General features: G+C 39.8%; 1 protein-coding gene across 1 annotated transcript in view; it reads right to left on the bottom strand.

The window, feature by feature from the left end:
• The window catches only part of TDRD3 (tudor domain containing 3), a 203,917-nt gene that overhangs the window by 104,416 nt on the left and 82,989 nt on the right, over positions 1-16,512 (bottom strand). Inside the window, exon 3 of the mRNA XM_008145523.3 lies at positions 12,207-12,272. Within this exon, the coding sequence (XP_008143745.3) occupies positions 12,207-12,272 (66 nt within the window). The remainder of the gene's footprint in view (positions 1-12,206; positions 12,273-16,512) is intronic.

Below are 16,512 nucleotides of genomic sequence, written 5' to 3'. Positions count from 1 at the left end.
CATTTCACTGGTAATCGACATCATAAAGATATCAATTGTTTTTAAGCTGATCTGCAGATTCAATGCAATTTCAATGAAAACTCCAACATATTTTAAGAAACTTCATCATTTAATTCTAAAATGTATATGGAGAGAATGGGGAGGGAATAGCTTGAGGAGGAATAACATTTTTTACAACTACAAAATTAAAACATTTTGATAATCTCAAGTACCACAAAAGGTATGTATCACTGAGACCTAGCAGAGTACACTACTGAAGATAATATAAACTGGTACAACTACCTGGAAAATAACCTGGCATAATCTTATAAAGTCGAACACTGGCTTAACTCTAGCATATAATAATTCAATTCCTAGCTGTATTCCCTAGAGAAATTCTTACACACATGCATTAGGAAAACATACAAGTTTTCCCTAGAAGAAATGCATCTAGTATAACAATAAAAGATAAAGCATCTAAATATTCAACAACAGGAGAATAAATAAATAAGCTGAGGTATATTTTCAAAATTTAATATTAACGAAAGTGGAAATGAATGAATAGCAGGTATATGCAACTTGGACACATGCTAGAGACATAACACTGAATGATAAAAGCAAGTTACAGTAGACAATCTTCTATCATTTTGTTAAGCTTAAAAACAAAACCTCATATTTTTTAAGAATAATAATGTACGTAACTAAAATATTTTTGAAAGTCAAGGAAAGCTAAACTCCAAATTCACAACAATCATTTCTTAGTATGGCAAGACGAAGAGTTAGGACACATAAGTAGGCAAAAAAAGGTATATGGTCTAGCTCTCACATCGGCTGAGGTTTCACAGGTACTCACTTCATTAAGCTTCAAAACATACTATATGTTTGGCCCTGGCCAGTGTAGCTCAGCTGGTTGGAGCATCATCCCCTACACCAAAAGGTGGTGGGTTTGATTCCTGGGCAGGGCGCATACAGGAGGCAAGCGATCAGTGTTTCTCTCTCACATCAATGTCTCTCTCTCTCTCTCTCTCTTTCTCTCCCCCCCCCCAATAAAAACATGTCCTCAGGTGAAGATTAAAAAACACACACATATATTTGCCTATATCAGATATTACATTCAAATAATTACATAATGTTTTGAAAGTAAGACACTGGGCAGTTCACAGGAATGTGAGAAAAATTAGAGAACAGGTCTACAGCCTACACGGTAAGAAAAACACTCAAAATCAAATGGTGTGTTGGTAAAACAGTTCTGGGATGGGGAGCTGAGGGAAGAAACCCTAAATTTGTAGTATTTGCCCATTTCCATGGCTGATTTCAACTACCAACTAGATGTTACTGAACTCTAAATTGGGAAGAGCTGCTGAGGATCAGCATCTAGAAGCTGAAAAGCTGGATCCAGCACAGTGCAAGCTTCCAGCTCTACACCCTGTATCATGGATCTCACTGGCTCTGGATGCTCACCCTGGAAGCTCCATCCAGCTGCAGCTTATGCTACTAGCAGAGAGGATTCCCCACAGTTCCGGCTTGTTCATGTGACTAGCCCAGGTCCAGCACAGGCACATCTGACAAGCAGAACTGAGTTACAGATATGCATGGCAAAGGAGGCTGCGGAAAGTATCTGGCATTTTCTTCTTTACCACCAAGGCTCTGAAAATGGGAAATAACCCTCAAACACAGGAAGAGAATTCAGGTTCTAGTAATTATTCCTAAGTGTCCACTATGCTCATCTTCTGTACATTGTTATCAATCAACAAGATTTTGTCAAGCTATATTTTCTATAGTTTGTACAATAAATTGCTGGTTTCGTTTTATATTTTCCAAATAGAATAATACCACATATGGTATGTTTGTAGATGTGTGTGTGTATGTGTGTGTGTGTGTGTGTGTGTGTGTGTGAGTGTGTGTGTGTGTACATACATACAGTTGACCCTTGAACCATGGCTACACAGGTTCACCTATATGCAGGTTTTTTTCAGTAAATACTATAAATGTATTTTATCTTCCTTACGATTTTCTTAATAACATTTTCTTTTCTCTAGCTTACTTTGTTATAAGAATACAGTATAAAACACATTTAGCTTATACAACATGTGTTAATTGACTGTTTATGTTATCAGCAAGGCTTGTGGTCAACAGTCGGCTACTAGTAGATAAGAATTTGGGGAGTCAAAATTGCTATATGCAGAATTATTAATTGTGCAGGGGGATGTTGACACCCCTAACCCCCACACTGTTCAAGGATCAACTGTATACCTATACACACATACATACCCTCCTACCTAAGATTTTAAATAGCCCTCAAATGGGGATCTGCCCACTATTATCTCATTGAGAATTACATCAGCAAATCGAGTCTAGCAAGAAAAGCAACCTCCCCACCTCACCAAGATGACAGCTGCCCCTTCACTGCATGTAGTTATGATGTTGCAGCTGTCTCACTATATTGACTGCTGGATTCTCAATCTCATATTAGACTATGTGCTCCAACAAGGCAGAGCTGTCCTGTTATCTCTGCATCTTTTGGACTTAGCCTAAATATATTCTCAAAAACTGCTCAATAAAGTATTCCCTTGTGTTTTTAACTATAATTTATCAGCACTTAACAGATATGCCAAAAAGTGTAGTGGGATCTTTACATAAGTTATTTACTTCTAGAACTATAATGTTAATGTGAGGAGTCATTTGTGTATCTTAAATGAGAAACTAGAGCAGAGGGTAAAATACTTTGCCAGAGGTCACTCAGCTAGTAAGAGGCAAAATTAGAATTCAAATTCTATCTCACACTGAAGTCCATTGTCTTTCTATTACACATCCTAAAACTATGCTAATTTTTTGTACATGCTAAAAGCAGATATAACTATAAAGAGCAATGGGAACATTAATTGTTAATAATTAATTCTCCTCAAAAAAGGTCAAGAAAATTAGAAGTGGCATTTGAGCTGGCTGAGGAATGGGCAGCAGGCTGCCTGGCACTGAGGGCAGACTTTCCATTCCCAGGGCAATTATTAAGGTGCTGCAGCCACAGAAGACTGGCTTTAGGAAGCTGCAGTTCCTTCGTCTCTAAAGTAAAAGGGTGGCAGTGATGATTTCAGCTTCAGTGCTGTTCTGAAGAGATAATGCATATAAATTACTTAACATGGGGGCTGGCACGGAGTGGGCTCTCTATGAAGAGGAGAAGAGTTTACTGAAAACCAGGGTTCTCCTAGATAAGTTAGGGGCTTGTACCAGAAATGGTCAAGAGGAAAACAGGGACACTGAAAGGAAAGGCTTTAGGAAAGTAGTCCCAAATCTCGATCTCAGATTTTTTAAGTGATATTCATATACAGCAAGAAAAAATTAATAAACAGTGATAAAAGAAATTTCTGAATCATGAATATGGTGATATATTTATCAAAAGATCTAAAAGTCTCTACACCTTAGGTAATTTTAAAACAGGATACCAGGTATGTGTGGTAATTTATAAATAAACAACATAATTATGGCTATGTTTTTCCAAACTTGAAATACCCTGTAAAAAGCATCAATTTATACATCAAAATAATACCACAGCACATAATTTCTTTCCTCAGTCATTCAGAGTACTTACAGCCAATAAAACACAAGGAAAACACTGTGGGCTCCCAGTGAAAAGTAACACTTCTCCTACTGTGTCCTTTGCTTATTTCCACATCCCTATCCTTCACCTTTTTATCTTTTTGTTCTCTGGGAGAATTTTTTTTTAAAAGTATGGTAAAAGTTTGTTTTCAATTATCAGAAGGGTATCTATTCAATATATACTGTTTTGTGCAATTATCTTAAAGTCCACAGAACTCCTACTAGTAATTACCTATAGGTACTTGTAAATAAAGCATAGTAATATCAGGCTTTTAGTAATCCACTATTTCTAAAAAGCACATGTTTAATTTTAATAACTCACTAAAAGGACCACTGGTAAGTTGTATTATTTACCATAGAATACACAAATATGTGAAACAATGCTATTTGATTTAAATTAAAACAAATTTTTCAATTATTTTTCTTTTTAAAAACATCTAATTTTGGGATTGTGGCCTGAGGCCAGCACAGAGGTGAGGGCCAGGACCAGGGTGAGGGAAAAAAAATCTAAGTTTTAGACTGAGGGTCTGAATTTTAAGACAGTACTGCCATCTTGTGTTTGATGTCGGTATTGCCAAAGCTTTGAGAGGTTCACGTCCAGAAGTCTTTAATCACAGTTTCACATTTAAAAAGGGATATACAACCTGTCAGTCCTAGAACTTACATGAAAAAAATAAACACAAAATTGAAAGCTTTTCCTGTTAGGGCTCCTCAGTGATGCATAAGGTCATCACATAGCTAGAATGGGTAACAAAGTATTTTTACATTAACTTATATTTTATAATTGATTTCTGCACCTTGCTTCAAAGATTAAAACTCTGAAAGTAACTACACCAAAATACTAATTTTAGAGAAGAATATGAAAAATATTAAACAGTTTAAAAGGAATTCTAGTTTTATTTCTTTTGTGTCATAATTTTTCCCATGATTTTTAACTAACAAGTTACTTTGTTCCAGGACCTTATAGTATCTAAGAAATGCAAAGCCAGCCCTGAAAAACTCAGAAAAGATGCTTCCCCATCACACACCCCTCCACTCTCACCATCTTCATGGCCTAAACACCAAGCACACACTGCCTGAGGGGAAATCTCTCCGGCTTGGAAGTCTAGAGAAAATGTCATCTTCCCACTCTCGCTACATTTTAAATTTTTCTGAAAACTTTGCATCAAGGTTGTGGAGAAAATATAGAAACTGCAAAATAATGTTAAGAAGTGAATGAGAGGAAAGAGGAAAGAGAAAAGAACCTGAGCAAAACTATCCTATATAATAAAGGGGTGATATGCAAATTGACCATCACTCCAACACACAAGACGGCCGCCCCCATGTGGTCAAAGATGGCCACCCCATGTGGACACAAGATGGCCGGCAGGGGAGGGCAGTTGTAGGTGGTCAGGCCAGCAGGGGAGGGCAGTTGGGAAGGACCAGGCCTGCAGGGAAGGGCAGTTGGGGGTGACCAAGCCTGCAGGGAAGGGCAGTTGGGGGGGGGGGGGGACCAGGCCTGCATGAGAGGGCAGTTGGGGGGAGATCAGGCCAGCAGGGGAGGGCAGATTGGGGGGACCAGACCTGCAGAGGAGAGCAGTTGGGGGGGGACCAGCCCTGCAGGGAAGGGCAGTTGGGGGGGACCATCCCTGCAGGGAAGGGCAGTTGGGGAGGAACAAGCCAGCAGGGGAGGGCAGTTGGGGGGGGACCAGGCCTGCAAGGGAGGGCAGTTGTGGGCAATCAGGCCAGCAGGGAAGGGAAGTTGGGAGGGACCAGGCCTGCAAGGGAGGGCAGTTGGGGGAGGGACCAGGCCTGCAGGGGAGGGCAGTTAGGGGCAATCGGGCTGGCAGGGGAGCAGTTAGGCATTGATCAGGCTGGCAGGGGAGTGGTTAGGGGGTGATCAGGCTGGCAGGTAGAAGCGGTTAGAGGCAATCAGGCAGGTAGGCAGATGAGTGGTTGGGAGCCAGCAGTCCTGGATTGTGAGAGGAATGTCCGACTGCCCGTTATTGGGCCTAAACAGGCAGTCAGACATCACTCGAGGGGTCACAGATTGGAGAGGGTGCAGGCTGGGCTGAGGGACATACCCCCCCCCCCCCCCCGCCTGCACGAATTTCGTGCACTGGGCCTCTAGTATTAATAATAAAGTTACTTGATCTTTTTACTATTCTACTTTCTCCCAAATTAGTCAGTGGTAACAGCAGTTATTAAGACCAATTTCAAACTCCAGGTGACCATGCCCTTCTGAAGGCCCTAGGTTTGCCTTGGAACAGGAGAGATGTAAATTATATGTGTCTAGGACTAACTGTTTTCCCCTAACCACAGACCTACAATCTTTTTTTCTTTTGTAAAATATGTGTTGATTGATTTCAGAGAGACAAGGAGAGGGAGAGAAAATTAGAAACATCAATGATGAGAGAGAATCATTGATCAGCTGCCTTCTGCGTGCCCTTTACTGGGGATCGAGCCGGCAACCTGGGCACATGCCCTGACCAGGAATCAAACCATGACCTCCTGGTCATAGGTCGACTCTTAACCACTGAGCCTTGGGCCCTACAATCTTTCTTACCTCATTACAGATCTATTAGCTTTCCATTCTTCCTTTCCTCTTAAATTTCCTCTTAAATTGCAGGCCTGGTCCCTCCCAACTTCCCTTCCCTGCTGGCCTGATTGCCCACAACTGCCCTCCCTTGCAGGCCTGGTCCCCCCCCAACTGCTGAAAATTGTATTATCTAAGTTGTATTAATTATATTAAAAACAACACATACCATTTGAGCATTTATTTTTGGCCACTCAGGAGAGGAAGTTTGGAGACTACTCTCTATACTCCTTTAATTTTCCTCCAAGGAGAATTACTCTCGCCCCTGGAGATTCTCCAGCACACTGCAGTGACCCTGAGGCCTAATGAATAAGCTTCCAATGGGGTTGGCAGACATGCTGAGGCCCTTTCTCGAAGGGACCACATAGTCTAATGGAGGTAGCTCCTAAGACAACCTCTTCCTGTCTCTTGCTTCTTAAATATTTGTTCTTAAATATTGGGGCAAATGTTCTCCAGTCATCACCTTTTCCTTTGGTTTTCTCTCCCCTAAAAATGGTATTATCAGCTCAGCCGGCATGGCTCAGTGATTAAGCATCAACCTAAGAACCATGAGGTCAGGATTAAATTCCTGATCAGGGCACATGCTTGGATTACAGGCTCGATCCCCAGTGTGGAGCATGCAGGAGGCAGCCAATCAATGATTCTCTCTCATCACTTATGTTTCTTTCTCTCTCTCTCCCTTCCTCTCTGAAATCAATAAACGTATATATATTTTAAACGTACTATCACTGGCAGGCTTGGAACTTAGTAGAAGAAGCAGAGCAGGGCTTTTGGCCTGCTTTTATTTTATCATACTCAGATGAACTTAAATCCAGCAATAGAGTTCTGCGTTAGGGTGGGGGTCAACATCCAGTCAGTGATGAAGCATCCATTTGCCTACTTCAATCACTGAATTCCTTGGATATCTATCAATAACAAGACACCCACCAAGGTAATAAGGATTTATGCATTCTTAGATCTGCTGCACAAAAGTCTCATCCTAACCTGCTCATAATCCTCAATCCTTTCCACACGCAGTGCACATTTAGTATGTCATAAGGGACATAACGTTTGAATGATAAGAAAACAAAAATCTAACAAGATTAACTTGCCAGAAGGCACAAAAACTACTAAGCAGGAGAATCTGGATTTAAGTCCAGACCAATGATGCTAAAACCTTCAACTTTCCGCTATACAACCAGTCCCTATCCTTTTATCCTCCCCCTCCACATATCATCTGAAACAAATCACAACCATGCCTCTTCTTCCTGAGACAACTAGTCTATCTCATATTTTAAGTTTTCCAATTAGTTTTTGGAAAGTTAATTTCCAGTATGATCTATTTGGAACATCACTATGAACCCAGCCCTGCCCTGCCCTTCCTCTCTCTCTCTCTCTCTCTCTTCTTCTTCTTCTTTCATTTTCAATATAAAAATATGACATGTTTAAGGAATAGGCATATTACTTATGCAAATACTGTGCTTATTAAATGTTGCCCTATATCTCTTATGCACAGACTAAAACAAATTTATTTAATTTTTTAATTTAAAATTTATTTTAAACGAGAACTACAACATACATAATTTAGTGACTGAAGACATGTCTTTATAATGACTCAATCACCATTAACTTGGCAAAATACTGGTTAATAAGCATTCCAATAAAGGCTCAAATAAAGTAGCTTTTACTACATGTCTTATTTTACAAAGAAGCATAAATAGTTCAATTCATATCAACATATATTTCTTAAACATTTACTTTGGCTTAAAATAGTTATATTTTTATATCATGTATGAGTTTTAACTAAAGGCAAATAAAATGAGCAATCTCTGTGACTCAGCTTCTAAAATTTCTATTAAAATTATTTTTTAAATCATCTTCACTAATATTGTGAAGAGAAGTATATTTGGTGTTAGAAGTAGGTAGTGGAAAGAAAAATATAATCAAGAGGAAGAGCAGGAAGAGGTTATCCAACTCAATCTGTTTCATGTGAAAAGGGTTTATAACTTATTTTATGTAAAAAACTAAAGTCACTTGGCATTAAGAATATTTTATTTTATTTTATTTAAAATATATTTTATTGATTTTTCACAGAGAGGAAGGAAGAGGGATAGAGAGCCAGAAACATCGATGAGAGAGAGACATCGACCAGCTGCCTCCTGCACACCCCGCACCGGGGGATGTGCCCGCAACCAATGTACATGCCCTTGACCAGAATCGAACCTGGGACCCTCCAGTCCGCAGACCGACGCTCTATCCACTGAGCCAAACCGGTCTCGGCAAAAATATTTTAAAAGAAAAAATTTGTCACAGACAGTTCTACATTCAAAGGTGTTAAGTTGTTTTTTACTGTTATTAGCTAAATTCAAAGAAAGTTCTAAAAAGACCACGAGTCAAACTTTTTCAAGAAAAAACTGTTCTGAGAAAGTGGAAGGTGCAGAGTACAGTCTTATCTTCATCATTCCCAGGAGCATAGAGCAGCAGTAGGTTCTCAGAATCCCTAAAGACACAGAAAGAGGAAATGGAAAACAAAAAATACAGAAACCTCCCCATTTTTCCTGAATGTAGTAGTGCAGGGATGCTCAGACTCAGCTTTGATATTAGTTACTTTTACTGGAAAGGGTTTTGCACTCATCACACTTGTCCAAGATTGCTGACTAAATGGGGTTCCACAGGACAGCAGTTTTCTAAGTATGCTTCCCATGCCAAGAAAAAAAGCAGAATCAACAGCCCATAGAAACTTGTTCAAAAACACAAATTCCCATACGCTATCCAAGTTCAATTGATCAGAAAATGGGGGTGGGGTGGGGTGAGGGGTAGGAGTAGGCTGGCAGTCTGTATTTTAGCTGAGCTTCGGAGTGATCCTGGTGTACAATGAAGACTGAGAATTACTCCCACAACCAAATAGCAAATGTAAGAGACTAGAGAAGACCCTGAGAACAATGAAGCTGAACGAAAGCTTGAGACTGAATAAACAAAGGAACTAAGATAAATGGCTTTAGCAAAAAGAAAACTGTGGCAGGCAGTGATTTTACAATTCTTGAGGTATATGAAGAATTATTCCCATATGTTCTCCATTCCCCTGAGGGAGGATAGGATGCGTGGACTTTAAGTTGCAGCATAAGAAATTTAGATTAAAATATAATCAAAGTTTGCAGACATAGAGTGTTGTTAAACATTAAAATTAATTGCTAAGGAACTTCTAGAACCTCTTCTCTGAGCATCTGCCTCAAAAATTAAAGTAGATTAGAAACTCTTATGGTTCTAAACAAATACCATGGCTACTCAGCCATGAGAAAAGATGAAATACTGCCATTTACAACCACATGGACAGACCTTGAGAATATTATGCTAAGCAAATAAGTCTGTCAGAAATAGCTAAGAACCATACGATTTAATTTACATGTGGGATATAAAACTGAAACTCATAGACACAGGTAATCAGAGGGAAGAGGACTGGGAGGTAGTAAAGGGTAAAGAGGGCCAAATATATGGAGACAGAAGATGATTTGACTTTGGGTAGCAGGCACACAATGCAATATTCAGATGAAACCTATATGATCTTATTAACCAAGCCCGGTGCACAAAATTTGTGCACGGGTAGGGTCCCTAGGCCTGGCCAGCGATCAGGGCCAATCGGGGCCTTCCGGCTTTGACTGGGGCCTCCCTTCGTTCCACGCTGCCCCCTGGTGGTCAGCGCATGTCATAGCAAGCAATCGAACTCCTGGAGGTGGGGTAGGGGTGGGGATAGGAGTGGGCTGGCAGTCTGTATTTTAGCTGAGCTTCAGGGTGATCCTAGTATACAATGAAGACTGAGAACTACTACCACAACCAAAAAGTAAATGTAAGAGACTAGAGAAGATCCTGAGAACAATGAAGTCAAACTCCCGAGGTGACACTTTGCATATTAGCCTTTTATATATATAGACTAGAGGCCCGGTGCATGAAATTCGTGCACAGAGGGGGGTTGTCCCTCAGCCCAGCCTGTACCCTCTCCAATCTGGGACCCCTCAAGGAATGTCCGACTGGGATCGGGCCTAAACGGGCAGTCGGACATCCCTGGGATCGGGCCTAAACGGGCAGTCGGAAATCCCTCTCACAATCCAGGACTGCTGGCTCCCAACTGCTTGCCTGCCTGCCTTCCTGATTGCCCCTAACCGCTTCTGCCTGCCAGCCTGATCACCCCCTAACCACTCTGCTGCCAGCCTGTTCGCCCCCAACTTCCCTCCTCTGCTGCCTGGTTACCCCCTAACTGCCCTCTCCTGCAGGGTTGATCACCTCCAACTGCCCTCCCTTGCAGGCCTGGTCCTTCTCAACTGCCCTCCCTTGCAGGCCGGGTGCCTCCCAACTGCCCTCTCCTGCTGGCTATCTTGTGGTGGCCATCTTGTGTCCACATGGGGGCAGGATCTTTGACCACATGGGGGCAGCTATATTGTGTGTTGCAGTGATGATCAATCTGCATAGTACTCTTTTATTAGATAGGATAGAGGCCTGGTACAGGGGTGGGGGCCAGCTGGTTTGCCCTGAAGGGCGTCCCGGATCAGGTGGGGATTCCTTGGGGCGTGGGGCGGCCTGAGCGAGGGGCCTGTGGTGGTTTGCAGGTGGGCCACGCCCCCTGGCAACGCAAGCGGAGGCCCTGGTATCTGGAATTTATTTTCCTTCTACAATTGAAACTTTGTAGCCTGGAGCAGAGCCAAGCCTGGGGCTCCCTCCAAGGCCCGCAGCCATTTGTGTTGGGGTTATAATTGAAACTTTGTTGCCTTAAACGGGTGGGCCCGGCCAGGGTGTGCGGAAAGCTTTGCTTCCCCTGGTGCCTGCGGCAACCCTGGCCTGCTCTCTCAAGCTCCATTTTGCCGCCATTTGTTTGAATTTGTTTACCTTCTATAATTAAAACTTTGTAGCTTGAGTGGAGGCTTAGGCCTGCAACGGCTGGCAGAAAGCTTGGCTTCCTCTGTTACCTAGGAAACCTTGCTCTCTGTGGCTGTAGCCATCTTGGTTTGAGTTAATTTGCATACTCGCTCTGATTGGCTGGTGGGCGTGGCTGGTGGGCGTGGCTGGTGGGTGTGTCGGAGGTATGGTCAATTTGCATATTTGTCTATTATTAGATAGGATAAGATCACTTAAAACCTATATGATCTTATTAACCAATGTTTACCTCAATATATTTAATTAAAAATAAGAAATTTGGCCCAGAAAAAATAAATAAATACCATCTATTGTATAAGTGAACTGGTATTTAGAAATGTGACAAATATGTTGTTATACAACAAGTCTTTCAAATTATCTAAAATTTTAAATATCTATGTGCAATAACTATTTTAAACATTTGAGTGTTTAAATAAGAATACATATTCAAACACAAAACATACACATTGAAAATATTTATTTAAATTAAGGATAATGATGTTCCTTAATAGTTCAAAAAGTGATCAATATCACATAGACCAATAGCATATGACCAAAAAGCACACAGAAAATTCATGAGTGACACAATTTACATGTATTTTCTAATAAAAAGAAGAAATTAAATAGAAATGAATGGGTAAGAAGTAAAAGACTAATTAGTTAGTATCTAAAAACTGTATCCTTGTATTTTAAAAAGATCACTGAAAAAAACTGTAACAAATATATATATTTACACATATGTACAATACAAAATGATAGAAATAACCAAAGCATGGCTTTGCCAAATTACTCCTAATATTCTCTTACACTCATATACTTTTATATTAATAAGTTCATTATATAAACATAACAAGTAACTAAAATAAAAAGGTATTAAAAGGTCCTTTTCCTAAACTCTGATAATATCTAGCAAGTCTCATACGCAAATGTGCCAGTTATAATTCTTAAAACAAAAGATTTTTTTAATGTTTAAAAGACATCAAAATGTTAAAAGTTTAAGTCCTAAAATTCTCCATATGCATAGGAAATCACTGTAATGATGACTCTGTGACCTGTTTGCCTCCGAAATATTTTGCAGTTATAGTTTCTACTGATAAAACATAACTCTAGTAATCAGTGGATTTTCATAGTTATTGCAGTTAGCATAATGTAGGTAGTTAACATTTTACTTTACCTTTTCTACCTTTCCACCGTTGATGTCACTAGGGAGGAATTTCTTGCCAATTGTTCTCAAGTCTGTCTAAAATAAAAATATTATTATTAAAATATAATTATAAAAAATAGATCTAATCTCAATCACAAATAAAAGATGAAATTAAGGTTTGTGGAGAAATTTTTAAATAAATGTCTGTTAGCTGATTATGATTTCTATACATGTAATCAATATTTTCAAATAACACAGTTCCATATATATGCTATTTAAAATGCACCAGTAGGATGAACATTAATATATAAATAGCCTTAACTCAGGTCATATCTCTTTAGGTAATCTTTTAACTTACTAAATTTTCTCTATTGAATTCTAAACCTTTATTTTATGTAAACTATATTATACCCATACTAAAAAATTAATGCCACAATCCAAAACTAAATAAATTCACAAAAAGTGTACATTCTTGACAATTAAATTTGACACAACCTTAATATGCAGATACATGAAAACACATTATTCTATAGGCTATAGCACCCATAACATAACAAAGCTATATAACCTACAAATACGCCAGGGAACAATTTCACTGCAACAGCAAGGAGTTATAGTAAGACTGTCCATAGTAAAGACGTATTTAATTTGCTTCAAAAAAATTATAAAAACTGAAATTGGCAAACAAATAGCTAACTGCATGAAAATGCAGAAATACATATTACTCAGCAAACCTCAAAGCAAAACATAAAAAGTTATCACATTTCTGACATAAAAACAGAACTTCAACTACACAGTCTACATAAAAAGCAGAACTTTTAAGAATTTTTGTCTACTTTAGGAAGTAAAAACAAAAGAAATGGTAAGAAATTTGTTCAGGCCCAGCCGGCATGGCTCAGTGGTTGAGCCATGAACCAGGAGGTCAGGTTCGATTCCCAGTCAGGTCACATGCCCAGGTTGCAGACTCAATCCTCAGTGTGGAGTGTGTAGTAGGCAGCCGATCCATGATTCTCTCTCATCCTTGATGTTTCTCTCTCTCTCTCCCTTCCTCTCTCTCTAAAATCAACAAAATATATATTAAAAAAATTTTTGTTCAGATGACTGAGAGTTTGAGGTTAGATTAATAAATTTGTATTGTTTGCTCTTTCTTCAAGTATAGAAATTGGTAGCTCTTCATTGCCTTAAGAGCAAAATGAAAGAAAATAGACTTAGAGTGCCTTTAACCACATAAATTATAACTGAAAATTTTGTTAGAGATAAGGAGAAAATACTAGGTGATTAAACTTACTATAATGAACCCTAGCTGGTTTGGCTCAGTGGATAGAGCCCGCGCAGTGTTCAGTCATCCGTTCGGTTGTTTTGGACGTTACAGACCCTGGCTCTTTATATATATAGACTAGAGGCGCGGTGCATGAAATTCATGCACGGGGGGGGGCTGTCCCTCAGCCCAGACTGCACCCTCTCCAAACTGGGACCCCTCAAAGGATGTCCGACTGCCCGTTTAGGCCCAATCCCACCAGGCTTAAATGGGCAGTCGGACATCCCTCTCACAATCCAGGACTGCTGGCTTCCAACCACTCACCTGCCTGCCTGCCTGATTGCCCCTAACCGCTTCTGTCTGCCAGCCTGATCACCCCCTAACCACTCCCCTGCCAGCCTGATCAACGCCTAACTGCTCCCCTGCCGGCCCGATTGCCCCTAACTGCCCTCCCCTGCAGGCCTGGTCCCTTCCAACTGCCCTCCCCTGCTGGCCTGGTCACCCCTAACTGCCCTCCCCTGCAGGCCTGGTCACCCCCAACTCCCCTCCACTGCAGGCCTGGTTGCCCCTAACTGCCCTCCCCTGCAGGCCTGGTCCCGTCCAACTGCCCTCCCCTGCCAGCCTGGTCGCCCCCAACTGCCCTCCCTTGCAGGCCTGGTCCCTCCCAACTGCCCTCCCCTGATGGCCTGATCACTCACAACTGCCCTCCCCTGCAGGCCATCTTGTGTCCACATGGGGGTGGCCATCTTTGACCACATGGGGGCAGCCATCTTGTGTGTTGGAGTGATAGTCAATTTGCATATTACCTCTTTATTATATAGGAGGATATGCATATGTGGTCAGCTTAAGAAAGAAGTATATGTTATACAATCCCCACAGCTCTTTCCAGTCTTTTACTACCATGGTTCATAATTTACTTCTCAATATAATGCAGGGATCACTCCTAAACTAAATCTCACCAAATGGAACTGCCTGGCAAACTAAGCCCCAAATCCAAATATTTGTGTAACAAGGCTTTAAGCCAATCCTTTTTGCAGCCTCCACCCAATAGCAGTGAAAGAATTATAAGCCTTTTCACTCTGAATATACTGAGTAACATATAGGGTATAAAGTACTTTCTTACACCCCCTTCCCTGTATTAGTATTGTTTTGAGGATTAAATGTTAATACACATGAAGCACTTGACACAATAACTTGCAAAGAATAAGCATTTAATTAATGTTAGCTATCATGTTTATTTTAGTGAATATAAAACATTCTGGGTGAATGTACATTTTATCATCTGAAAATTTATATTAAGTCAATAATACAACGAACAGTTTATAAAAGCATAGGTGTTATTTTGAAGTCACTCAAAAAGCTGAAATATTTAAATATATATATGAGAAAAAGAATATATACAAATTTTATGAAATACCATGGTCCCTCATTTCTGGTTTTTGTCAATAATTATGAGCTAAACTAAATGAGCCATCAATATAAAGTAGAAATGAGCATTAAACTAAAATTCTAAACTTCGATTCACTGAAAACTGTAATTAACTAATATGATCTTGGATACTGTCACAAAATTCTCTAAATCCAGTTAATTTATTCCTTTATAAAATGGGATGCCAAGCTAAAAGACAATGTATTCTAAGTTTACATAACTTTCAAAGTGCTATACATACAAAAAATTAATATTATTTCATTGTTCTTTTAGCAAAATAAAAACAACCTACCAAATCTTTAAACATCCTAAATTCAAAGTCAATTTATAATACAAAGACAATTTTATGATTCAGATATCATTATATCAGGATCACTAGGACATATAGATCCAAAAATACACTTACATAAAAAAATTATGCAGAAGTATTTAACTTTTAAATACATGTTCATGTGGCACACACACAAGATTCCTAACTATTAAAGTTCAGTTCAACAGAATGCTTATTTGGCAAGCCATTTTATATTATACCGCATCTTAAAAGGAAAAAAAAAAATCTGCTTTTAAATGTTTACTAATACATAGTATTCAGTAATTTAAGACTGGGCTAGACTTATTTTTTTTCTGAATAATTCAGGTATTTAAAACCAAAACTACATGCTATATTTCAATATCATTTCTTAATATTCTTATTCCCCATTCCACAAAGTAAAAAATTAAGAACCTTCTCTTTCAACATAAAACTCTGCACAGAAAATAGTACTTAGCAGTCCTGAGACTCCCGTTTCACCAGGTTTCCGAGACCAGTGGTCGGCAAACTCATTAGTCAACAGAGCGGCAAACCGCGGCTTGCGAGCCGCATGTGGCTTGCGAGCCGCGTTTGCCAACCACTGTCCTACACTATTTGTAAGTGATTTATGGCAAATACCTGCTTTTTTGGGGAAGTGATATGGGGGTGGAGTCTAGAATTTTGTTTCATGTTAGGCAGAGAGTACCTTCATGAGCAGTCTACTAAAAGCCTCGGGGACTAGTCTCTAATGGATTTCCCTTGGTAAAAACACTGTAGTATACATCTTATTGCATTGTTCATTGCTGGTTAAAGGAACCAGCTCAGCAGCTGGTTAAAGCATCGTCCAGATACTCCAAGTTTGTGGGTTTGATCCCCTGTCAGGGCACATACAAGAAGTAACCAATGAATGCATAAATAAGTAGAACAACAAATTGATATTAACAAATTGATGTTTCTCCTCTCCCCACCCCCTTCCTCTCTCTCTAAAATCAATTTTTTTACATTAAAAAAGAAAAAAGAAACCAGCTCAGTGTGTGCCCCACAAGAGGAAGAGAACAAAATAAAATTGTGCATGGATTATTATCACCTTATGTAATAAGTTATTTCTCAACGAGTGATCAAAAGTTGAAAAAAAATAATTCAAAAGAACTACTGTAAATGCCTTTATTGTTAAAAATAAACTTGAGAAGTACATTATTTGGTATAGACTTGATCTTGATTAAAAGGTTTTTTTCCTGGCCCTAGCTGGTTTGGCTCAGTGAATAGAGTGTTGGCCTGTGGACTGAAGGGTCCAGGGTTTGATTCTGGTCAAGGGCACATGCACGGGATGTGGGCTCGATCCCCAGTAGGGGGAGTGCAGG

Source organism: Eptesicus fuscus, chromosome 8, assembly GCF_027574615.1.
Source record: "Eptesicus fuscus isolate TK198812 chromosome 8, DD_ASM_mEF_20220401, whole genome shotgun sequence".
In the NCBI taxonomy this organism is placed as follows: domain Eukaryota; kingdom Metazoa; phylum Chordata; class Mammalia; order Chiroptera; family Vespertilionidae; genus Eptesicus; species Eptesicus fuscus.
The sequence above is the reverse complement of the archived record's forward strand: the minus strand, read 5'-3'. Positions and strand labels throughout refer to the sequence as shown.